Source organism: Atractosteus spatula, chromosome 7, assembly GCF_055471065.1.
Source record: "Atractosteus spatula isolate fAtrSpa1 chromosome 7, fAtrSpa1.hap1, whole genome shotgun sequence".
Classification (NCBI taxonomy): Eukaryota; Metazoa; Chordata; class Actinopteri; order Semionotiformes; family Lepisosteidae; genus Atractosteus; species Atractosteus spatula.
The window spans coordinates 57,185,669-57,211,171 of NC_142712.1; the positions used below are offsets into that span (position 1 = coordinate 57,185,669).

Sequence of the window (25,503 nt, forward strand, 5' to 3'; positions counted from 1 at the left end):
GTCAATATGGCTGCAGTAGTGGGCTTCTGTTAATGGGTGAATGGTGGAAAATAAGCAAGATTACAAATGAAAGGAGGCCACTTGGTTTACCTGTTAGGGAGTTAGTAGTTTAATCTTTGAAGGATTGTCTCATTTAACCCTTTTTCAAGGAAACATCTTCCACCTCATATTCTGGAGACTCCCACAATCCTATGTGTAAAACAGTGTCTACTGTTCTTAAATGTCTTGAGGAATTAAGAAATGTTAAACTACTCTTCTTTAATCTTTCTTGCTTCAGACAGCCCTTGAGCTGATGTGGTTTATACCCTTAAGGAGTTTGAATCAAGGTGCTCAAAACTGAACAGTGTAGTTGAAGTGAGATACTGTATAACAAATGTATTGTATAATCTTAACTCGACTTTAGCATGACTTCATGTAAATGCTGCACTTGTAAAAATATATCCAAGAATTTCAATGTTCTTTTTTATTGCTTCTCTCACTGTCTACATGAGGGAAATGTAGAGTTTCCATAAACTTTTCATTCTTTCTTGTATGATTTTGGAGTAAAATGAACTTGATAGCAGCGAATAAAGATATGTTTAATTCTGCAGTGCATTTATGCATGAATGTAATTTGATAGCCCGGGTGGCTGTAGTGTTGCGGCTTTGTAAAGGGATTTTTGAACATGCGTTAGGACATTGTGTGTTTTTTGTGTAGAAAATCTTAGCAGTTTCTCTGCTACAGGTAGGGGTGGCCAGTCTTGGAGGGCCAGTGTGTCTGCAGGTTTTCATTCCAACTTAGCTCAATCAGTTCATTGTTGACCTAATGGTACCAATTTTTTAACAGCTTCTCCCAACTCTTCCAGGTGGTGGTGCTTTGAAGAGACCTCGAAAACCTATGGATACGGCGCCCCCTGTGGGAGCAGAATTACCTCTCTGGCTAAGTGTAAATTCTAATATTTTATTCCAAATGCTTTCTAATGAACACAATTATTAATTATCTCTAGGCTTTTTTTTCTCTCCAGCTGACTACTGCTTTCCCTTTTTCTGCCTCAGAATTAAAGTCTGTTTATAAATTTCCAAAGTCATGTGCAAGGGAAAAAAAGCCGTTACTCCCAGTGACTTTCAGAAATATCAGGCTCAAATGTTTCATTAGAAGTCGAACTGTCAGAAAAAGAAGAATTTAAATTTCATCTGGTATTTTTTTTGCCTCCCGGGAGAGTCACTCAAAGGGCTGTCCGAGAAAGAGTCACAGGCAAACTGGTCTTGGAAGGCCAATGACCCTTTAGGATCCGCATGAACGTTGGAACTTCTCTTTCCACCAGCCCTACTCCTCTGTTAATAGGTCACCCATTAATCCTGAAGGAAGGCCGGTCTACACAGAAACATTGACACGCCATCAAAATAAAAAGCCCAGCAGAATCCAGATCATCTCTCTTCTGCCCCTGCTTCCTGCAAGCTGTCAGCCATGGGTAAAGGCTTCTACATCAGCAAGACCCTGGGCATCGCTGGGATTGTAATTGGTGCCGGGGCTGTGGCCACCATTATCGCCCTGTCTGTAGTCTACTCTCAAGAGAAAGCCAAGAATGTGGAGAGTGTCAGGCCCACTGACAGTGTCACCACAACCACCGCTAAGCCAGCAGTGACTACCACCGCTACGCCAACAACCACTGCCCAACCCCAGAACCCGTGGAACAGATACCGGCTGCCTGACACCCTGGCTCCCGTGCACTATGATTTGACCATCTGGCCTCGACTCAAGCCTGACGTGAATGGCACGTACATCTTCACAGGGAACTCCTATGTCATCTTTAAGTGTCTCAAGGCTACAGACCTGATCCTCATTCACAGCAACAAGCTCAGCCTGACCTTATTGAAAGGGTTTCATGCAGAGCTGGAAGGCCACGATGGCTCAAATGCACCACCACTGCAAAGCACCTGGCTGGAGGAGAAGACCCAGTATCTCGTGGTTCAGCTCCAAAACAGCCTTGAAGCTGGGAAGACATACAAACTCATCACTGGTTTTCAAGGCGAGCTGGCAGATGACTTAGCAGGCTTCTACCGCAGCGTATATACGGAGGAGGATGGAACTCAGAAGTAAGACACACGTTTTTTTGTATTCATTAGGACATGTTTTTAAAGCTTTGTTTTGCATGAGAACGACATTTCCACTTTGTATACCTAACATTTTTTTTTTTACAGATTTTAATTGCAGTCTAAACTCTAGTAGATCTAATACTAAGTAAATCGAGCTTCCAGCTTCTTTGGGAGACACATGCTCACAGATCGATTCACAGATTAGGTTAACAGTTTTATGTGGAGCCCTGGAGCGCAGAAAAGATGAATTGGCCATTTAGTTACAGAACATGACCACTTGTGGGGATAGATGCTGAAGAACAGCTCCCTCACAGTCCATTTGCACACTCTTAAAGATAGCAGCAGAGCGTAAATGTCGCGTGTTTGTATTCTGATCCAAATGTTGTGTTTCATTTAAAGTCACAAATGGTTTTTCTGCAGAGCAATAGGTAGTGGGCACTTTTTTCCTAGAAAGCATTTCTTTTGTCCCACATATTATCAAGACTCATCAGAATGCTTCTGTTGGGACTTTCTGAAGGATTGTTAATGCAATGGGGAGAAGGTCGTGACTTCTCTGCAGAGTGAATCAGTATCATGAAGTTCAGTGGAAAAGCAGTCAAAGTAACCTGAAAGTAAGGTGTTGGTTGCCAGCACATATTGTATGTGCTTCCCCATCTGAAAGACTTCTTAACAGATCAAATTTGCTTGTTCCTGTCTGACATAGCTACAGGCAGCGAAAGGCATATCTTATTTTACTGTCCGCCAGAATCATCAGGTATTAAACACCTACAAATCAAAAAGGTCAGCACTTTTCAATGATGTTTGAGTTTAGGCACTGCTAATGTGTTATCTAACCTTTTATTAGTAACCATTCAACTACTCATTAATAGTCCTACTAGGTTCATCACCACACCCTGTTAACATTCTGTTAATCTGTCACAGGTAATGTAAAAAGTTATTAATAGAATTTTAAGCATCTAAGCTCAATTGTTACCCTCATTCTTTTCCCTGATTTCAAACAAGCATCATCTTAATTGTCTAAACTGCCTAAATTTAAGCGGGAGCTTTAAAGGCCTTTGGTAGCATTAGCTGAGACTTTGGTTAAATTTCATGTTAAGTCTTTATCCTTATAGTCACCTCAGCTAACCATGGTTAATCACAATAAAATCGGTTTAATAGTCTATAATTAACATCAGATGTGTGCCCACCACCTCAGAATTTTAAAAAACTGAACTATAAATTGAATACACTACAATGAAAATTGTTGTTTTTTTTTTCTTTTCTTAGAGTGGTCGCCACTACTCAAATGCAGGCAGCAGACGCTAGAAAAGCCTTCCCCTGCTTTGACGAGCCTGCCATGAAAGCCACCTTCAACATCACAGTGATTCACGACCCCGGTACTGTGGCTCTGTCCAATAGTTTGGACTATGGTGAGTGTGCTGCATGGGCCTCATAAAGCAGGCCTTTGTTGACTTAGAATCAACAATTACTTTTTATGACCTGTACACAGCGGGTGAATGCCCACTCAGTTTGCTGATGATTGCTGTTATTCAGAATCGCCAGCTGTGTGTTATTTGAACGTGTCTGCTCATCGCTCCGAACCCTGTGACCGCACACTGGGAGATTGTGAAGTGTAGGCGGACTCCTCCGATTTGCCCACCTTCCAGCCACACATCTCGTCACATGGCCCTGTACCGGCAGATTAGTGCTGCCTGGAGGGGAGTGTCCCCCCCCCTCCACCCCACGATAGCACTGTGTGGTGTAGCTGTGATCCCAGGGAACCCCAAGTCCAGCTAATCCCTCCCAGCCTTCAGCGGTGCCGAGCCAGTCACACTCCACTGTCTGGGGACCGCAGTCACAGCCCAGGATCGAGCTCTGAGCTTTTGACCTGGGCCTGACAAGTTACCGTGAGTAGCTGCCGGTAGGCTTAGGCCCTGCACGTACAGTCAGCCGGCATGTCCAAATTCCAGAGAATAACAAATCAAAAAGTCTTGTATTTGTCCAAAGTTTAAAAAGATGCTGTGTTACTCTCTACTGTTTCTTGTGTTTTCAGAGGTGAAGGATGATGTCATCGATAATATGTCTGTAACCGTCACTAAGTTTAAAACCACAGAGAAAATGTCAACATACCTTTTGGCCTTCATAGTCAGTGACTTTGGACAGATTAATAACACAATCCAGGATGTTTTGGTAATATATGATTAATAATACATAACATTTCTTTTTTATCTTAACCCTCTGATCTTCACATGGAAAAGCAGGAGAAAGAGACATATCCTGGAAGCCTAGTGCAAATGTGCATATATTTGAATGTATGCCTTAAAACCAAAAATCAGTTTACAAAGTATAACACACAATCACTAAAGGTGTGTTTACTGTATGTTACAGTATTAGACACACAGTGATCCATCTTTGAGAATACAGGAAAGGTCACCAATGAGAGGGGGGAAATTTAGGAGTCGGGAATAAGCTATCCAGTCATATTGTGGGAGCTGATATCTCCTCTTCTTTCAAGAAGCATCTGGATGTGATCCTTGAAATGATCAGTTACTAACTACAAAATGGGCTAGATAGGCCAAATGGCTTTCTCTCATTTTGTAACCTTTCTTATGTTCTTATTTGGCCTGATAATTCGGTTTATCAGCCTCTGCTTCCTGCTTTTTAAACTGTCACATGACCAATTGTCTTCCAGCAACTGGTCAGGTGACTGAAGGCAGCAGCTCCCCACATCCTTCTGGGTAACTTAGTCGAAACATGTGCTGCTGTCTGGTCTGAACCTGCTAAACCATCACAAGGCTAAAGCAGTATTTTGTATTTTCAATTGAATCTCAGTACACCCAATTGAATTTATTTCAACGTATTGTAACTTACAGTTGTACAGACATCTAAACTGTTTTTATGAAAGCTATTTCTTTCCGTGTGGATATGGTGGGTGTCCATTAATCAAGACAGATGTTGCAATTATGTTCCATTTTCCTAAGGAAATCCTTTCCTCTTTACACCACTTCTGGAAATCTCATCTTAATTTCAGACTTTAGTTTGGAAAGTAGCTTGGGAACAAGTCTGTCAAGTAGCAGGAACTCTATTGACAATGTGCTTTGTTCCTTCTCAGGTTCGAATCTGGGCTCGCAAGAAAGCGATTGAAGACAAACAAGGAGACTATGCCCTGAATGTGACAGGCCCAATTCTGAAGTTCTTTGAAACGTATTACAATGTAACATACCCCCTACCAAAATCAGGTTAGTCTGTATACATATGAAAAGGCCCCGCTTGAATTGTGTTGTGAAAGTTGTGGAGTGTCGCCATAGAGAGATGAAAAGGCTGATTTTCTTAGTTTTTGGATGCTTGGAACATTTAACATAGACACAATTAAAGCTCACTGAACAAATGTAACAAGATCATGCGATGTGCTGCTTAACTGCTTTAAATCATTCGATTTTTTTCTTAAGCTTGGCAGATATACTTTATTTCAACTTATGTGTCTACTTTTAAAAACTGATAAGCTAGTGTTGGGTTAATTTGAACTCATCTCACTTAATGCAGTGGATCATTAACATCACATCATCTTTATCATAAAGGACGACAAAGCAAAAGTAAATCAAAAGCTTTTGCACTGTTTCCATTTCGGATTGCTTTTTTAAAGGCTTTGTGAGGGGTATTAATGTAATTATTGCATCCTGGGTGGGATGATCATCTGCAAAGTGTGCTAAGTGTTCATTGCTGAACTCCCTTTCTCCTCCAGACCAGATAGCTCTTCCTGACTTCAATGCTGGAGCCATGGAAAACTGGGGCCTGATAACCTACAGAGAAACCGCACTTTTGTATGACGATTCTTTCTCCTCCAATGGGAACAAAGAGAGAGTCGCGACTGTCATTGCCCATGAACTGGCACACATGGTAACACAAGCAGAACTACAGCATTTTTCTGTTTCTGTTTCCTTCTGTTTATTGTGTTTCTCAGTCCCATCTCTCCCTTCATTCATTCACCTGTGGGTTTGTGTCCTTGCAGTGGTTTGGAAACCTGGTCACCCTGAAGTGGTGGAATGACCTCTGGCTGAACGAAGGCTTTGCCTCCTATGTGGAATATCTGGGAGCAGATTTTGCTGAGCCTGACTGGAATATTGTATGTATAGGAACGTGCAGATCAACAAAAGGAACTTCAGATCTTTTTGCTTCAATCCCATATTTGCTCCATTTTTTATGATTTCCAGGTTGCACTCAGGCCAAGTTAGGCTTGGGGGTAAACCAGGTTTGAGTTGCATGAAACCATTATATTTACTTTGAGAGAATCTGGAGCAAATGTGTCTTTGCAGCAGAAGGCTCTGAATATAGCTATGGATTCTTTTAAAGATGATTTCAGCTATTCTTGCCTTTTCAAAACTGACTTAAAGATTGTGACACAGTGAATAATTTGACACTTTCTCTCTTTTCAGTATATACTGTATTTTAACATACAGTGAGATTCTGCTGTTTTTATAATGACATGATTTATCAAACAAGAATTTCTGATCAACCTTTTATGATTCTCATCAATGTATACAAAATTGATTCACAGCTCAGAACAGTTGATATTTCTGGAGGTGGTGTGAAGGAGCAAAATAGAAGACTATATTGAAAAAGAGAAAAAAAGTGTTTGTCACATGAAACATTTTCAAAATGCTTTTACTTTCTGCAATTGATCTGAAATTGCCAATAGGAGATAACATTTTTATACTGTTGATCGATCTGTGCTTTATCAATGGCTGATTGATTATACCTCTGTTTAATTTGTAGTAATATCTAAGACTCTGTTACATGAACTTTCTTTCAGATAGTTTTTATGGATGTAGAGTTTTGGTACAATATGAATCAAACAGATCGCCGTGTGCTCTAGGTGAAAACGCCCAGCATGTGTGACTGTCCCCGTGTCTGTCCTTCACAGAAAGACCTGATTGTCCTGAACGATGTGCACAGGGTGTTTGCGGTGGACGCTCTGGCTTCCTCTCACCCTCTCTCCTCAACGGAAGACGAGATCCAAACGCCGGCGCAAATCAGCGAGCTTTTCGATTCCATCTCTTACAGCAAGGTACAGCAGTCCTCCTGCAGCAGCATGCTCTGAACACAGAGCCAGCAGATGAAGCCAAGCATGTTGAGACTCGCAGTTTGTGTAGGAGGAAGCGGGGAGCCAGGTAGTGACAGGTGATTCCTGTAGTAGGAGTAGAGTTAATCTGTTCTTCCCATCATCTGAGGTACCAAGGGAAGAATGGCAGGTTTGCAGGGTTTCTCTTGAAATGTACTCTGGAGCCATCCTCCACTTCTCCACATCCTTCTGTGAGCCCCACACCCCCCCACAGGAGAATGAGCATCCACTGGGGGAGCAACAGCCTGTGGGGCAGTGTGGTGACTAAAAGCTGTGACCTTCCAACTCTTGGACCCCGGGTTCGAGTTTGGACTAGGTCGACTTCCGTGGGGAGTTTGTCACCCTGGGTTTTCTCCAAGTGCTCCAAAGACATGCTGCCTTGATGGGTTATTTGTTGTCTCTTAACTGTCCTTTTGTATTCGGAGAAGTTCAAGTAGGCAGCTGCGTCAGCATGCATAGGCTACAAAGGAACAAGTGAAGGTTTTTTCCATGCTGGAAAGAAAAGAGACACATCATTTCGGCCGTGGAAATGAGCCTTCTTCAGATGTGACACCTGAAGAAGGCTCCACAACTGCAATGTTGTGTCCCTTTTATTTTAACTTGTTCCTGTTCAAGCTGCCTTGTACCTTGGGCTTTCGGGATAGTGATGCAGCTCTCTTTCACCTCACTGCCGATTCACAAGAGCCTGAGATGTCGCAGAATACACAGAGGATTCCCTGCCTAACTCTAATTTACTGGCTGTTGCATCCTGGACTCAGACAAACAGTGTGTGGACTATAGTCTGAGCTCTAAAGATGCCTACAGTGGTTGAAACAAGTGGAAATTCACAGACTTTCAGATTTGGAAGCAATGTTGCTTTGTGCTTATTTTCTGTCTACCTCCATCACAAAGTGCCGTGAAAGAAAATGTGATGTGTTACACAATGACGTACTGTAGCTGTGCTCAGGGCATTGGGACTAACATGGGCTCCCACTTGCTAGGAATACTGCTGGATTTAATGCTTTGCTCTCGTTCTTCCCTACAGGGGGCTTCAGTGCTGCGGATGCTGTCCGATTTCCTGACAGAAGGCGTGTTTGTCAAAGGGATTAACGTGAGTCTGAGCACAGTCATGCCTCACAAATACTTATACTATATGTAGCGGTTAATGTATTGCTTCCTATTACACTGCAAATTGGAAGCAGTCTTTTCATTAACACATAAAACACATCAAAGATCACACTTGATCTGTAGGGATTAGCTAGAGTATTACAGTACACTAGCAAATATTTGGTCATTAGCACACGGCACGAGCTACCACACATATTTTTCTTGCACAGAACATGTGGACCTTTCTGTGATCTGCTCTGTTGCAGATAATTTTTTTAATAATGTAAAATGCCAATTAAATAATTGAAGACAAAGTCTGCAATCTAGACTTGATCACAAGGCCAGTGAATGAGCTGTCCTCTTCTACAGTGAAGCTGTAGTAACTAGTTTTAGAGTTACACTACACTCCCCTTTTTAGGCCTGTATTGTGTCCTGAATGATGTAATAAACATATTTTTATGATGTAATTTCATGAAATAAGCCACTTCTCTAAACTACTCCACTGCTGTGAAATAAACAACCTTTTCTTTGCAGGCATACCTGACTCATTTTTCATTTAATAACACAGTATATACAGACCTCTGGGATTACTTGGAAACAGTAAGTTACTTTTTCAGTTCCGCAAAATGATTGTGTTGGCTTATTTTGTCACTATACAGTTGAGTACTTCATAGTACAGTGTACACACTGTATGTGCAAGGTCTTTCCAAGAACTTAAAGTACATTTCGGTCATTTCAGTCCTGGGGAGGGGCAAACAAGCACAATGAGTCTAATGATGTTGTTGAATGCCAGAGAATTTAATATATTTTTAGTTTTTTGTGGAAAACTTTGAATGTGCAGATTTCAATGTCTGCACTCAGAGCAGGAAAAATCATTCTAAATGTTTATTGATAAACTATAGTAAATAAACATTCAATCCAATGTTCATCCTGTGGTGTATATATTAAAATGCAATGTTGACATTCTGTATGCGCATGACTGTAATTAAGGAATTGTTTCTTTTATGATTGTTATAAACTGGTTTCAACCTAAACTAAGAGTGGGAAATGCTCCATTTAAAAGATCACATGTTATAACAGCCAAGGAGATTAATGTACCGGTTTATGTAAAGAAAGTGAAACACTGTCTTGTCATTTGCAAGGCCGTGGACGACAAATCTACTTTGCCAGCTACTGTAGAAGAAATCATGAACCGCTGGGTTCTTCAGATGGGCTTCCCAGTTGTTACCATTAATACCACATCTGGACAGATATCCCAGAAACACTTCCTTCTGGACCCTGACTCAGTTGTCAACAGAACATCAATATACAAGTAAGCTAGCTAAGGAAACTTGGACAGGTGGGAGTGTGCATGTGGCTTTTCTTAAAACTATGAACCATTTTAGTGTAGGGCTGATAGAAATGTAGGCTTCTACGCTCTGGGTTCCATTGAAATTCTTTTACTAGCTTTTAAACTGGAAAGTACACTCTGATCAAACATTACCCACCCACCTCTCCTAGATCGCTTTTCCTCTGTCTGTAGCCTAGTCTGATCTAATCCATCACTCCGTGATTAATCAGGCAACACTAATCAAATTGGCACAATCTTCCATAGTATGATGAAGAAAAGGCTTACATCAGTCCCTATGAAAAATACCACAATGCGTCATTACTGTTATATCGAGAAGTATCAAAAGAGGAGGAGATGTATCTGAAGGTGAGCTAGACAGGGACTGCATGCAGTGGTGTTCAATAGTGTTTTAATTGGAAACTCATTTGTGTTCCCAGTTACGTATGGTACATCCCTATGAGCTGGATGAAGAGTGGAGGAATACAGACTAGATACTGGCTGCTCAATTCCTCAGGTAAGGAGACCCACATGCATGTTGTTGATAGCAGGTAAATGATAAGGTGACTGACACCTGCTATGGTGATTGGTAGGAAAATGTCCTCAGCAGAAGGGGCTGTTGAATTTTGTTATGATAAAAGTGACTTGATCTCTGCTCCAACAATACACAATCTTAAGTACCATACTGTGACTGTACAATGGCTACAAAGGTAGGAGAAGACTAAATTAAATATTCCAAAAATATTTTATGTAGTGGTATCATAACATATTGCTAATAAATGCCCCCAGATTGGCACATTTTATTATTTAATACAGGGACAGTTCTGCTGAAAGTGGGTGGGGTGCAGTTTTTGTTTTTCTGGAGAAAAATTTCCCTTGAAAATCCACGTGGAAAGGAGGAAGATTTTGTTGGGATCATACAGTTCTGATATTAATAGGCAAACGTTTTGTCTTTCCTTGCTGTGCCCCAAAGCAGCGAAATATTTGCGAAGAGCATTAAAAAAACATGATGTGAGAAAATGACAGCAGACTTAAGCGCCTGACCGCCTTACCCACAGTGATCTGGTGTGTACAGAGTGGAGGCAGAGGGAGCGGAGTGGATATTCAGATTTTTCTTTGTCTCTTCATTGACTTCTGTCCACACAGACACCAATCCAAACATGAGAGTGGACAACACAGACTGGTTGCTTGCCAACATCAATGTAACTGGATACTTCAGGGTGAACTATGATGAGAACAACTGGAACAAACTCCTCAAGCAGCTGGAAGATAATCATGAGGTAAATCCTGGTGTTCTGGTTCAAATCTGTGCCACGCAGATAGCGCACCTGTGCCCAGGTGTGTGTAATCCTTGGAGACTGTGCAGGAGTTTTGCAGAAGTGGACGTCCTACAACCAGTTCTCAGTTATTCAAAAGCACCTTGTTGAAGTGGTTGCCTGGCCTTGATGGCTTAGCTGTTTGATCCCTCCTTGGGTCTTAGATACTACGCAAGACAGATCATCTTGTAGCTGGAGTGGTGATCGTGGGCCACTAGGTGTCACTGTTTCAAATGAGTGCTGCCACATGGTGACTGGAGACACTGTAGGTCAGTGCTGTAGGTCAGTGATGGACAGTCCTGGTCCTGGAGGGCTGGGGTCACTGCAGGTGTTTTTTTGGTACTTTCAAAGCAGCAGCACCTAAAGAGTTGGAAGAGGCTGTGAAATTGGTCTGTTTAAGCCAAATGTTGGCCAAAAATTAAGTTGAAGTAGTTCAGGTGGGTAGCTGCGTCAGCATGCGTAGGCTGCAAAGGAACAAGTAATATGTTTATTCCATGCTGAAAACAGAAGAAAGAAAACACAATGTTTCAGCCATGGAGCCTTCTCACACCTGAATAAGGCTCCACGACCGAAACATTGTGTTTTCTTTCTTCTCTTTTCAGCATGGAATAAACGTATTACTTGTTCCTTTGCAATAATTAAGTTCTCAAGTGATAGAGTTGAGGAGGAAAAAAAGCCTGCAGACACACTAGTGTGTACTCTAGAACTGGAATTGCCCACCCTTGCTGTAGGAGCTGCTGTCCTTTGCATGTATTGTTAAACCAACGTTCTTATTGCTGGTCACTCAAAATCCCACAGTAGCGTTCTCAGGAGCCTTGTTATACAAGTCAGTGTGCTGGCAACATACATTGTAGCAATCTGTTGCCTATGACATCATTGTGGGGGATTTCACCAGTTACACCAAGAAACTCGCATTCAGTAGAAATTGGCTTTAAGCTGAGCAATATTCAATTTTGAGACCTGTCTCTCGTGAGAATATGCAAAACCAAAGCAACAGATGGTTTGTCTTTTTCTCTTTACTCTTTACCTTAGCAAGTCTAGCAGTTGCCATTTATAGGTAAGCTAGGTGGGTGCATATAAGATACTGTATATGAGTCAGATGGATTCCTCTTTTTTTAACATTTCCCATTCAATATTGCCACTATAATCCACTACCATGTCAGTAAAAGTTTATGTGACTGCTAACCTTCACAAGGCAGTGCAGTACTTTTTATCCTGAGTACAGGTGACAGTAGTAGCTCTTGCTGTTGGGCTCAGAGTCATGTGACACACTTCAGTTCTCTGATTGGATATTGCTCAGCCCTTGTTGTTAGGAGTAGGATCTGCTCTGACCAGCACATTGCCAGGAGGCCAGTAGAACAGTAACAGGAGGCTGCTGGAGGTGTTAAACGAGGTAGTCTAACCAGGATACTGTCACAAAGGTTAAAAGATGCCAGGGGTTGTTGACCTAGGTGTCTGCTTCAGGCTTGTTCAAGTCAGTCCTCATTTTGACAGGTTAAGGACTGCTACAGCATGGTATTCTTGAAACAGACATGCTGGAGACATGAACTCACAACAGATGTCAGCCTGTGCCCTCAAGCTGCCGAGAGTGGGTCTCTCATAAGGATAAAAAAGCAACACAGATCTCTCAATTGGTGGATGCTAATGAATTACTGTATTGGATGTATGACTCCTTATTCATACTGTAACTTTTAAACCATTAAAACATTTTTGTTTTATTTGTAGAACATCCCAGTTATTAACAGAGCTCAGCTGGTGGATGATGCATTTAATCTGGCAAGGTGAGTATAGTGGCTTTGAAACACAGACATTCCTGAGAAGAGTCATTATAATGTGTTCGAGCTTTCTCATCTTATCTTTATCAGCCAGTACACAGTGATAAGAGCTGTGCTCAATTTAATTTGAATGGGTTTGTAGTATATCTGTAGCTAATGGTATCCCACTGCAGGAAGCCAGATTCTTTTTCACAGATAATTCATCCCTGCTCCCCTTGAGCTTTTACTGTAGATTCATCTTAAAGCAGTTAAAAAGTCTAAGAAGATTATTCAGTGCTCAATTAATTTGGGGCTTGGCTGGTAGTCATAAAATCAGAAGTTGAAGGGTTATTCCATGACCAGGGCAGAGGCTGACCAGTGTTATTCAGAGGTCTCATGTTAGAGATAAGCCCTTGTTTTCCACTATGAGCAAACAGCCCACTCCAGTGTAAATGAATGAGATTAAAAAAAAAACGGTTTAAAACATTTTGTTACAGGCACACAATTCGGAAAATTCATTTGTGTCTCTTTCAATACTGGGCTCACAGCTATGAGCCCGGCAAGAGCCCAGAAACCTACAGGTGTGACAGAGCGTTCGGAGAGCCCGAAAGCCTGCAGGTGTGACAGAGCGCCCGGAGAGCCCGGGAGCCTGCAGGTGTGACAGAGCGCCCGGAGAGCCCGGGAATTCGTTCACAGTGGTTAGGGACATAACCCAGACTCAAACCCGCGATCGTAGAGCTCGGTCTTTATCACCTGAGAAATTCTGGAGGCCCAAGAGAAGCCTTTTTCAGAGTTTTGGGGGACTAATTTCAGCTCAGTTCCTTTGAGATCCAGTTTTTTTGCCATTGGGTGTGTGGATCTCTAGTAACTTAACTGGCACCCAAATGCTCACAAATCACTTTTTACAATTTTTCATTTTTATTAAAAGGGCAAAAATTAGATCCACAGTGTCAGCGTTGAGTACAACCAAATATCTCTCCAACGAGACAGAGTACATGCCCTGGCAGTCGGCCATCGATAACCTGGGTTACTTCTTCCTCATGTTCGACCGCACTGAGGTGAACGGGCCAATGCAGGTTAGTACCAGTGGCTGGAATTGCAGTTTGTAAAGCCCACACTAAGGTCCTGGACCTTAGGAGCTTCGTGACCTTCCAGGATCAGTATGTTGATGCTGATTGGAGCAATAACATGTTGCATTTTCTTGTTCTCATACTATTTCATTAATGTTGTTCTCTTTACACTCTTTTTTACCAGTTTCCAAAATAAGGATCTTATGTACTTACAGAGGTATTTCAGTGTTTGGATTGAAATACGACTGATAATACATTTATCTCTACTCCAATAATTACTGCCTGTTATTACTCCTATTATTACCGTGATAACTGTAGAAGCCACTACTGCTGCTGTTATTGCATTTACCACAGCTATTGGTTGTATCCCTACTATTGTTACTAGTAGAAGTGGTAATAGGAAGAATACGTTTTCAGTTGTTGTCTTTATTTCTGCTTTGTAGGCCTACCTCAAAAAACAAGTTTCCCCGCTATTTGAATACTTTCAAAATATCACTTTAAATTGGACAGTCATCCCTAAAGGACACACTGAACAGTAAGTATTTCTGTGGTTCCATGGTCAGCTTTGCAGATCACACACACAAGCTGATGCCGGATTCTGTATTGATTCGGTTCTTTCAAGGAAGTGATTCCAAGTGCAGGTACATGAAAACACTAAGCTACTTAATGGCAAATCAAAAAAAATCTGTAACTGGTAGCTGTAACTGGAAAATCACCATGGTTCTAGGAAAATAATGGGTATTTTAAGAAGATAAGGAGTTAAATATGTCTCACATTACAGATAGTAATTTGCTGTTAATGATGTCCTTTTCAGCATGACTGCTATTATTTTTCTGGTGTTAGATGTTTTCTAGAGATGAGAGACAAAAAGATTTCATTTAATAATAAGTGGCACCAAAAAGACTGCCAGTTTTCCTTTGTTCAACTCAATGAGCCTTGAAATAAACATTATCCACCTATATATCTTTCCTCATTGAATGATTTGTTCTCCCATTCTTCTAGTTGAAGTCGGATCTAGGTAGCTGGGTGGCTGCATCAGTATGCGTAGGCTGCAAAGGAACAAGTAATAGGTTTATTCCATGCTGAAAAAAGAAGAAAGGAAATGTTTCGGCTGTGGAGCCTTCTTCGGGTATGAAGAAGAAGGCTCCACCCAAAGAAGACTCCACAGCTGAAACGTGTTTCTTTTCTTCACTTTTCAGCATGGAATAAACCTATTACTTGTTCCTTATTAGTCTGATCTGCTGCTTAGGACTGAAAACACACCTTTACCCTTCAAGCTGTCTTTGTACTGATACTCCATGTCATTGAGAACATAAGGACTCTGTCAAGCACTGGTTGGCTGTAGTTACTATTCAAGGATCTTGCTAATTTTCCAAGCCAAGTTGTTGAAACAGATACCCTGTTTTTCTTCCATCAGAAACTGGATGAGATTCGTGGATCAATAATTTACTAACTACCAGATAGCTTCTCAGTAGTAACAATTCTTATGTTTAAGGTAACTCAAGGTTTCACTACACCAACGTCTGGGTAGCTTGTACCAGACTTCCACAAACCTCACTGCTCTTGTTTGGACCAATTTTAGGGTAGCAATATCATTTTGGTAATGTGGCAACCAAAATTGTAAACAGTATTGTAAATGAAGCCTTGCTTATATTTGAATGATTTCCCTTTACAGTCTTTTACTATATCCGTTTGTCATCACTATTTCTTTTCTTTGTCCAAGGTACAACCAGGTGAATGCCATCAAAGTTGCATGCAGCAATGGGCACAAGGAGTGCCAGGAGCTGGCAACCAAATTGTATAGGGAGTGGATGGCCAACCCTCAAGTCAACCCGTGAGTTACTGCCCTCAACTACTGTAGTTCTAGATCTCACTTCTCAGAACATTGCAGGATTGAGTGGAAAGACTTGAGTCACAACCAGAATTTTATTTCCTTAAAAATGCTGCTAGCTCTATATCTAATACCAGCATATTTATAAACAAGAGGGGGTCATTTCGCCCATCTTACTTATTAAAATGTTGGTTCATCTAAATATCTCATCCTTACGATTCTTAAAAGAACCCATGATCAGCTGCAGTAACGTAGTAGGGTAGCTTGTTACACACACACACCACCTTTTGTGTAAAGGTGTGCCTCCTCATAATTTCCACATGTGCTCTTGGGTTTTTTGTTTCATTGCTGACCATTGAATAATCCAGAAGGTGGACTTTGTCAAACTTATCATGGCTTTCAATGCTTGCACCAAGTTCCATCTTAATCTCCATTCTGTACAGGACAAGCTTTAAAAATCAGCATGACTGAATCCCTTGAATTATTTGTACCCCAACACCAAATTTAATTTATTTGTTTTTGGTCTTCTGTTTGTGCTTCTCAAGTAAGAGCTACCCAAAGCAAGCCTTTGGACGTGTGCAATACTTGAGAGGCAGAAAAAGAAAAGAGACAAAAGACAATGGTTTCCCATGCATGGCCCCAAGAAAGTCAAGATATGCACAAGTGGAGTTTGTCACAGTCACAAATGTGAGGGATCTCAGGTGCACTGAATTTGGTGGAATAGGCCTTTTCTGTTTTTCAAAATATGAAGTCTGTGTTCTGAACTATGACACTATTTTCATCAGGATCCACCCAAATCTAAGGACATCGGTATACTGCAGCGCCATAGCCACTGGAGGGACTGAGGAATGGAACTTTGGCTGGAGGATGTTCACTAATTCCACCATTGCTACAGAAACGGACAAGCTGCGGGCGGCGCTGGCTTGCAGTAAGCAGCCCTGGCTGTTGAACAGGTGAGGCAGCATCCTCTTGAACACCCAGCTGAACCAGACAAGGTGTGGGCTGTAATTGCAATGGTGCAGGACAGGTTTATACACTGCTCCTGTGCACAAACACAATCCCCTTTCCCAGTCACAAATACATTCTGCATATTTTACAGTTGCATGTTTTTAGATTTGTTCCTTAATTTTTTTTTTCAGTGTTATTCTTAAAGTGGGAAACAAATATCAAACCTCAGAGGAGACGCTTTTCTTATTGCTCAATTACTTCTCTGACACCTTTAACAAGGCAACATCATGATTTTCATTGATCATTTCTGAATGAATCCTTGTTAGTTTTTCACCTTTTGCTCTTTTGTCCCCGTGTCTGAGGTGTCTCCGCCAGCAGCAGTATCTCTTGTTCGTGTGTGCCCTTTGACTCTTTGACTCCCGAATGCCAGATTCATTTTTCTTGGTTTCCCTTGGTTTGATGTAGGTATCTGGAATACACCTTGGACTCCGAGAAAATCAGAAAGCAGGATGCCACTTCTACCATTGTCTATATTGCCAACAACGTGGTGGGTCAGTCTTTGGCCTGGGACTTTATCCGAGCACATTGGTCATTCATATTCACCCAGTAAGTTGGACCTCCTTGTAAATTTCTGCACGTCTTCCCTCTAAGTGTAGATTTGATCTGTGAACTGATTTTTCCTAAAAGCCATGCTTTCTCTACAAGCAGAGCTGTATACTAGACAGGTATCACTGCCATCTAAGAGCAGTTGCAGTGATTTATGTGTGTGTGTGAATATTAATGACCTCTTTCTTCAATCACAATGCTACAGGAGACAGAACTATCTTACAGCCTCCCTTTCTGCCATTTTGCACATGTACTGTACGGTTGTCACAGTTCTCAGTCACAGACTGCCGTTTGGCCCTTACGCACTCCGTAGAGATTGGACTGTGCTAGAAGAGCATTTAAGGTGACAGCTGTGCTTTGCCCCTTCCCCAGGTATGGAGGTGGATCGTTCTCGTTCTCGAACCTCATAAGTGGGGTGACTAAGAGGTTTTCAACAGAGTTTGAGCTCAGACAGGTAAGCACTTTCAAAATCGTCCCATGCACAAGTACCAGTTCTTTTAGTGAGGATTCTGACTTGGAGCATTCAGGTTCAGTCATAACCCCCAAACTGGCTGCTTCTCAACATCGGCCCCTCAGCCAAGCACAGACAGTGCGGTTCCTCTCACACTGAGGAGGATTAGTGCTGCAACAACACTTCACACGTTCAGTCAAGCTAACCTGTCTCACATGGCTGGGGCTCTCGGGACCCTCATGTCACTCTCAGCCCGAAGTCTTTGAAAAGGGCTTGTGTCACGAATTTGTTCTTCGATTCTTCCAGCCTCCTTCCTCTAGAAAACTATGTTCCGGGCCTTTTCACTGGGACACATGTCAGTGAAGTCAGGAGCAGCAGACTCTTAAGAACATGGGAAATGTTACCAACAATAGGCGGCCATTTGGCCCAGACAACACATTTATTACATTCTTACATAAGCATAAGCCTAGGAAGCTGAGTAAGAAGGAACACTGCACACAAAAACCTATTCATTTACTGCAGGAAATAATTTATTATTAACTTTTGCATACTCATTCCATCGCCAAAATGATTTTGAAACTAATAATGCATTGCAACATTTCCTAGAGGCGAAATTTGTGTGGGTTTCATCTTAGGTCCGTAAATTCTGCTCAGTCAGCTTCTTCCCAGACAGAGCAGCAATGTGCAGTAAACCACAGCAGTATTTATGGTTATGGCTTAATTTGGTATATATTGCGTATTGTGGTAAGTGATACTTAATTCATAAGTGTTAATATGACTTATTAGTAGGTCTTGCTTATTATTTATCCATCCATCATTAGAAAGGCTGTATTTCCTGCTAAAGGTTACAATGACATGGAGCTGAAACATAGGGTGCAAAGCAGGCCTGGAGGCACACAGTAGAGACACAGGTCTTGTGTGCCGTGTACAGCGAGAGAAAGAGCAATTCTTTGGCAGGAAGGATGGGGGTGTTGTGTGCTCCTGCTGAAAGTGATGTCGCTCAAGGCAACAGTATGAGACAATTAAGCAAACGAGCAGCAGAGGATATTAACACAATTAAGAGAAGAGAGTGGTTGATGTTAATATTCGATTTATGACACAGGGCTCGTAAGTCAGTCATCAATAAAGTTTCCCGCATTTAAAATTGTTCCTGGGTTTGGAAAGACTTTCTGGTCTAAATAGTTTGATTTCGTACGCACTGCCCATGGGAAGAGCAGAAGGAAGGGGGTCTGGCAGCGGTGATGGGGCGTGGGGCGTAGGGCTCGTGGCCTGTGCGCAGTGGCAGGAGCAGGAGGCTCTGCCCCCGCTGTCTGACCCGCCTGTGTCACTCCACAGCTGGAGCAGTTCCAGAAGGACAACGCGGACGTGGGCTTCGGCTCAGGCACTCGGGCCCTGGAGCAGGCGAAAGAGCGAACCCGCGCCAACATCAAGTGGGTGAAAGAAAACAAAGACGCGGTGCTGGAGTGGTTCACTAAAGCATCTGCGTGAGCGCCCGATACCCGAGAACAGTGAGGAAGGGCGTCCATGGGGAACGGGAACAAACTGGCCTAGTTTGCAAGAGGTTTCGGCAGTTTAAAGCATTGTGCGGAAGGGGTGGTTTCCTTCATTACCCTGCTTGGCTGTGCTTAAAAGCCCAGCTGCACCACTGTTGCCTGGAGACTGGGAGAAAGTAACTCCAGCCAAAGACCGTCTCAAATTACTCCCTCTGAAAGCCACACCAAAGTCAAGAGACTCAGCCCCTGTATAAACTCTGTCTTTCATAATCTAAGCGAGAAGTAACAATTCCAATTTCCCAATCATCTCATCCATCGCAATGGCTGACAACCCAACCCATTACATAACCTATAATTTCACTCCCTTAACAATTTCGATGTAGTAAAGCATTTTTTTTCAAGCCTCCTCTCTTTGCTGAACCACCTTGTATACTGTGTTAATAATTGTACATATCTGAAGAAACACCTGCTTATTGGAATGTATTTCTCTACCTTAATGTGAAGATTGTTTTTAAATACTTTTTAATTGTTAACCACATTTTATGTGAATACATCTTGCACTGAACCCAGAAGTTCAGTTAAAAGGGCACTAAACTCCAAAATATTATTTTTCTCAAGGTAGAAGTTTTATAGCTGGCAAACTGAACTCTAGATTTATTTTTGTATTAATCTCTGGTTCTTTAACTAATTACTTCAAGATACATTGATGTAAAAGATAAGGATTTGTGCTGAGTGACTTCTACCGCAGTCCCTTCAATCTTTTGTTAAATTAAATTCAATGATGCATATCCAATCATTTTCATTCTGCTGGTGTTGAGCGTCTTGACTTCAGTAATACACAGTTCTTCTTAGAGATATTAAACAGAAAATGATTGTTATGTTCAGACATACAAGTTTTACTGGAACTACATTCAATTCTTCCCTGAGAGGCACTATATTTGGGAAGACTCCTTCCATTTATTTTTGTGTTTGGATGTCTTCTATGGAGCACTATGAAATGTGTCTTTATATGAATCAATTTTGAAATTCTCCTGCTATTTCCCTGGCATTTAATTTTTTGAGGGGATATGTTTTCTTGTGCACTCCTGGGTGTGAGTTGAAAAACAAAGGATTAAAATGTTAGCTGCTTGAAACAATCTTGTTAAAAAATAACAGGCCGGCTGAGCACGACCAAAATAAAACTAAACTGTAAAAAGAAATCTTTCCAATTTTTAAAATGATATTGTTGCTTTTAGATGTTTATAAGTGTCCGCTATAGTTCAATTCCTGGGCTAAAAGCACTAAATGACCAAGTCATAAAATGTTTTATGTACTCTCCCATAAGCATTATCTGATTTCAGTCCATAAAACATGGAATGCAAGTTCATAGTTGTTAAACTTTATTACAAGATAAAGATGAAGTGTTCTGTTTCATCCATTTTCTAACAGCTTTATCCAGTACAGGGTCATGGGGGAGCCGGTGCCAGTCCCAGCAAACAATGGGCACAAGGCAGGGTACACCCTGGCTGGGACACCAGTCCATCACAGGGCACACACAGACACAGACTCGCACACTCACACCAGGGCCAGTTTTCCCAGAAGCCAATGAACTTGTAAGACTGTGGGAGGAAACCAGAGCAAGTGGAAGAAACCCATGTGAACACAGGAAGAACATACAGACTCCATGCAGGTATCACCCCAGGAATTGAACCCACGAATGACCTATATCCCCTGCTGCATACATGCAGTTTCAATGGCATGGCACAGCTCCTCTCTTCATCTTGCAATGAAAACTGGATTTTGCCTGTGAAATTCTAATAGGATTTAACAAATCTAATAAATTCAATAGGATTCGTCACTTCAATATGTACATGTAAAGCATTTGCAGTGTATTCATGATCTTACTTTGCCTTGGAATATGGGATTTCAATCTTAAATGTATTAAATCAATGCACAGGGTTGTCGCTCAAATTTGGGGCCACATGCTGAGTAATAAGACTGTCCAATCTAAAACATTTCCGCCAGGGCCGGCGGTGTGAAATCACACTTTTACAGGCCACCTTCAGACATCAAAGTGCGGGAGAGCAGCTGCAAGGGAAGGCGTTTCAGAGGAAGCTCTTTCCCAGGCCAGAGAGTGTGACATTTCACTGGCCTGGTTTCATGTCTGTGTATGTAGGGCATTTACTGGGGCAGCAGGGTGACTGTCACCTCAGGGGTAGCCTCACCTCTGGAGTAGACCGTTCCAGTCTCACGCCAGCAACGGAGGTTGTGTGCTCCATTGGTGTGAGGTTCACAGAAGCCTTCCCAGTTTTGATTAGATATACTGCCAGCTGTTAACATAAACAGAATTAAAGCAACAAAACAAAGTCGTGTCATCTCTGAGATGTAACCTACCTAGAGCGGGTACACGTTGCCTTGGATGTCACACTGCTGAGAGCGCTATATCTACCTGATTCTCTCTCAACAACCCAAAGTTGCTTGAAGTTGGCTTTCAATAAAAACAACATAGATGAGAAAAAATACCCACTGCTGTCCACAGAGAAAACTGCATTGTATTGAACCAGAGGTCCTGAACTCTAAGTCCTCTTCTCTGGAAAGTCATAGATTTAACCATTGAATCATTATTTTATGACATTTTTTAATGTTGGGAGACATTATAAAGATGTAAAGATTTATTTATTGTGATCAATTAAAAAGGTCATGTGTTAAATGCACTAATTGAGATTATTTGGAAGAAAACTGAATACCATTCAGCCCTCAAAGAGATAATTATAATAATTATTTACATTTATACAGGGCTTTTCATTCCAAAGGATCCCAAGTAAGAGAGAATTTAGGACTAACATAGGATTGTTAATGACCATGTAGCCAAGACCTCATTTTAACAGCTGATCTGCAGGTGAGCACCTCCTATAGCTCTGTGTTCTTAGTCATCATGCGCTTTGGCTTGGATATTCTGGTCCAGAGGGGAGTCTACCAGCACCACTAACGGCAGCAACATGGTTTTCCTGAGAGGTCTCCCAGCCCAGTACTAACCAGATTCAGCCTTGCTTAGTTACCAAGATCTGACAAGATCAAGCTAAAGGGGGATTTGAGGCTTAATTCTTCTATAATTTACAAGAGATTTCTATATCTTCAGATAACAGGTGTTTCTATATTCTTCAGATTCACCTATAAAAGGAATTTTAGTTCTCATTTAACAAGGCTGATGTCTCATGACAGGTGTCCTTTAGCAATAAAAAGAGTACAATATAAGAGGAATCCACTTTGTTTTAGCTAAATTTGTAGCAGATATAAAAATACAAATTAAACTAAATAATATTTAACTGTGCACCCACATGTAGGTGTGGTTAGGTTACCTAAACCATTGTTTTAACCCTTGAATGGGTGAATGCTTGACAACTTAACTTTAAAATAACTGTACCTGTTGCTGAAATGCAAGCACTTCTACACTGGCTTCTCTCATCCAACCCACACTCACGCTTCTGTGGGTGTCTTATGTACCCTCCTGTGCAAGTTCAAGGTGCACTTTTAGCCCTATGCACATATGTACAGACCACTGGTGCTGTTCTTCATTTCTGCAGACGGATGCTGATGACCACTGGTGGTCAGTATTCTGGAGCTGCAGCCTTGCCTTCCTGTACAAACTCAGTGTAAGGTAATGGGGGCAATGCTCAAGTCAGCTGTAAACTCACAGTGCTCGTTTGCATGTACGTGTGTATGTGCACAGATTTTGCATGTGTGACACACTATGGAGGATTATTTATTATCTAAGTGCATTAAGGCCTATTTACCAGCACCAGAGTCAATTTGTGTACTGATGTTAGTCCTGTCTAGAGTGAATGAATATCTAAAGAGTGCTCTTGCTGAGTTAATAGGCTTTGTTTGTTTACAAAAGCCTGAAATAAAAGGGGCTTAAGTGTCAATTAGTTTGCAGTTCTGCCTACTTGATCTTTTGCAAGCTAGGGGGAATTTAGAGCCTTTAGGCCTTGTGTGATGGCTCCAATTTGCACATCCCTGTCAGGGTGACTGGATTTTTTTGTCTCACTAGGACTGCCCCTTGGTAAGCAATAAGGAGAGCCTGCTAGTGCTGTGAGTATCCTTGGTCAGGGGCTGTTGCTATGAAAATTGTTTAAAGACAGGAGTGGTAAAGGTTGAAATATCGTTCAGACAGATCTGTGGTGTTGTCTGAAGATTTTAATTCATAGCAATTTGTGGTTAAAACATGCCCCCATATTTCGATTTGACTTTTGTAATGGTCTGTGATAGAGAATGATATCAACAGAGTGATAAAGTGTGCTCTGTACTGACTTGGGAAACTGCAGTGCTGGAGCCCCCAAGCGATGGCTGTTCAGATTCACTAGATTAGATAGACTGGACAGTCTAATCACCCAGCATGTGGTCCCAATTTTGAATGAAGACTGTGTGCATTGATTTAATGAGTGTGAGATTAAAATCTAATTTTCTAAAATATAATTTAATCTTCAGTAAAACTATGGATGCACAGTGAGTATTTTGCATGTGAATTTTGTTGTTTTCAACTCTTATTTTGGTAATAACTCCCAACAACGAAGGAAAAAAAATCTGACGCATCGTCTTAAGGATTTTACCCCAGAGAAGTGAAATGTAAACAAAACATAATGAATTGGTATGACTTGCTTATACTTACGAAATTGTAGCGAACAATACTGGAAAAGTAAAAGGGTACAATATCAAAGCTAATATTTTAAGAACACAATAAAATTGAGAGCTCTAGATGTGAGTAACTTTGGGGAAGAGAAAATAATATTATTTCATGTATTCAATGTATCATTTGTTATTTAAATTTTATTTTGAACTAATGGAAGAAAGTGAGACTTGTAGAAGATAAATTTGTGGTTGTAAACCTTTGTGTAAAATCCCACTCAGTAAATGTATTTTAATGAAAGGAATTGCACGCCAACCACAATATAGCACAGGTTTCAATTATTTTATTTTTTAATCATCCTTAGTAAGAAAATAAATAAACTTTAAATACAAGACAATAAATACATAAATAAAGTACTTTGGGATTCATTTCACAGCTGGAAGCGTCTCACAGTTACTCACAGTCCGTACCCAGGCTGTTTTAAAAGGAAGGTGTTGCTGCTGTGTGCTTCACAGTGCATGTGCAAAGTCTCTTAGTTCTCATAGACTGCTGGCTCCAGGTAGCAACAGCTGCTGTGGTGCTGACCAGTAATCTGCAGACAGGCCCTTGGTCAGGCTGTAATGACCACTGGAAGGCTGCGAAGAAAGAGTAGAGAAAATGTTAATTCATCATGCCTCACAACAAGAGCTTGGTCATTATACGGAGGAGTTCATAATCAGAGTTGTTTCTATGCAAACTTTATGTTTTCTTCAATCTTTGCACAAATGCCTAAATTTTTAAACTTCGCAAATGTGTAAACTTTTCTTTCTCAATATTACTTTTGTCTAGATTAGGATTATTTATGTTTTTCTCATGCTGAAACCTGTTTATTTGCCTCGTTCTCTTCTATGTACAAATGATTTTAAAACTATATGCCGGAGAGATCCCATCTAAATTTATTGAAGGCTAATTTAAATATTATATATGAATATTCTAGTGAATTAATTCATTTAAGACACTGGATGGCAATGCTTAGATTTCAGCTGTGCACAGATGGGCATTTTATTCTAAATGCATATATATATTGTGGTCACATACCTGCCATGACTGCATTGTGCTTGAAGGCTCAGCTGATGTCACTGGAAATTGAGAATTCATATGAACATGCTCTGCCTGAAATATGGCATCAGAGTCCTCCTGGATGCTGATCTGCATGTTGTCCTGTGGGACAGAGGGAGGCAGGGATACATCTTTCTGGGTTCTCTGGGCCAGCGCCTCCTGGCTGAGCCCCAGCTGCGCCGACAGGTGGGAGATGTAGCGGATGGTGAGGCGCAGGGTCTCGATCTTGGTCAGGGTCTGTCCCGCCGGAGCCACTGAAGGGGGCAGGTAGGTCCTGAGGTTGTGAAGGGCCTTGGTCAGGTCTCTCATTCTCAGCTTCTCTCTCTCGCTGGCGCTCTGGCGTTTTTTCCCAGGATACTTTGACCTGGATCTCCTCTTGGCCTGGACAGGGACGGGACTCTGTGCGGGGGCAGCAGTGGTGCTCAGGAGGAGCTGGAGGTCTCTGGGCTCCTGCCTCGCTGCAGGCGGTGGAGGTGGGGGAGAGAAACAGCAGGAGTCGATGGAGGAAGCTGGGGACAGGCTGCCGGTAGCGCTATAGTAGCCCGAGTCTGATGCGGAGCAGATTTGCTCCAGCAGAGCATCGCAGCCGAAGAGCGGCTCGTCCCCGTGGAGCAGGAGCTGGGAGAGAGAGGCGTCCATGTCTGCAGGTTTTCCTCTGGAGGAAAGGTTGTGTCACTGGCAGTGCGGCGAGTTCACTGAGGAAGGCTGTGCTGCTCCTCCATTTATCCTGGACAGCAAGGTGTG

At 41.8% G+C, this 25,503-nt stretch overlaps 2 protein-coding genes across 2 annotated transcripts; one reads left to right on the forward strand and one right to left on the reverse strand.

The window, feature by feature from the left end:
* Positions 1-843: 843 nt before the first annotated feature.
* On the forward strand, positions 844-20,254 carry LOC148831482 (aminopeptidase Ey-like). Its single transcript, XM_088920086.1, has 21 exons — positions 844-924; positions 1,324-2,075; positions 3,342-3,484; positions 4,108-4,244; positions 5,167-5,293; positions 5,797-5,951; positions 6,064-6,177; positions 6,976-7,119; positions 8,198-8,263; positions 8,794-8,859; positions 9,402-9,571; positions 10,027-10,103; positions 10,733-10,866; positions 12,628-12,683; positions 13,585-13,732; positions 14,170-14,261; positions 15,450-15,560; positions 16,343-16,510; positions 16,971-17,111; positions 17,484-17,565; positions 18,898-20,254. The coding sequence occupies exons 2-21, from the start codon at positions 1,447-1,449 to the stop codon at positions 19,048-19,050; spliced, it is 2,913 nt and encodes a 970-aa protein (XP_088776212.1). The 5' UTR covers positions 844-924; positions 1,324-1,446; the 3' UTR covers positions 19,051-20,254.
* A 3,946-nt stretch (positions 20,255-24,200) lies between these two features.
* Positions 24,201-25,503, reverse strand: LOC148831483 (uncharacterized). The gene is made up of 2 exons (XM_088922281.1): positions 24,739-25,503; positions 24,201-24,296 (listed from the first exon to the last, which is right to left on the reverse strand). Exons 1-2 carry the CDS (start codon positions 25,396-25,398, stop codon positions 24,201-24,203), a joined length of 756 nt encoding a protein of 251 aa, XP_088778407.1. The 5' UTR covers positions 25,399-25,503.

Coding starts and splice junctions, on each gene's coding strand:
- LOC148831483 (XM_088922281.1), bottom strand. CDS start 25,398: ATGGACGCCTCTCTCTCCCAGCTCCTGCTCCACGGGGACGAGCCGCTC. Junction 24,297..24,738: donor GCACAATGCAGTCATGGCAG/GTATGTGACCAC, acceptor CTTTCTTCGCAG/CCTTCCAGTGGTCATTACAG.
- LOC148831482 (XM_088920086.1), top strand. CDS start 1,447: ATGGGTAAAGGCTTCTACATCAGCAAGACCCTGGGCATCGCTGGGATT. Junction 3,485..4,107: donor GTCCAATAGTTTGGACTATG/GTGAGTGTGCTG, acceptor TTGTGTTTTCAG/AGGTGAAGGATGATGTCATC. Junction 8,264..8,793: donor TGTTTGTCAAAGGGATTAAC/GTGAGTCTGAGC, acceptor TTTTCTTTGCAG/GCATACCTGACTCATTTTTC.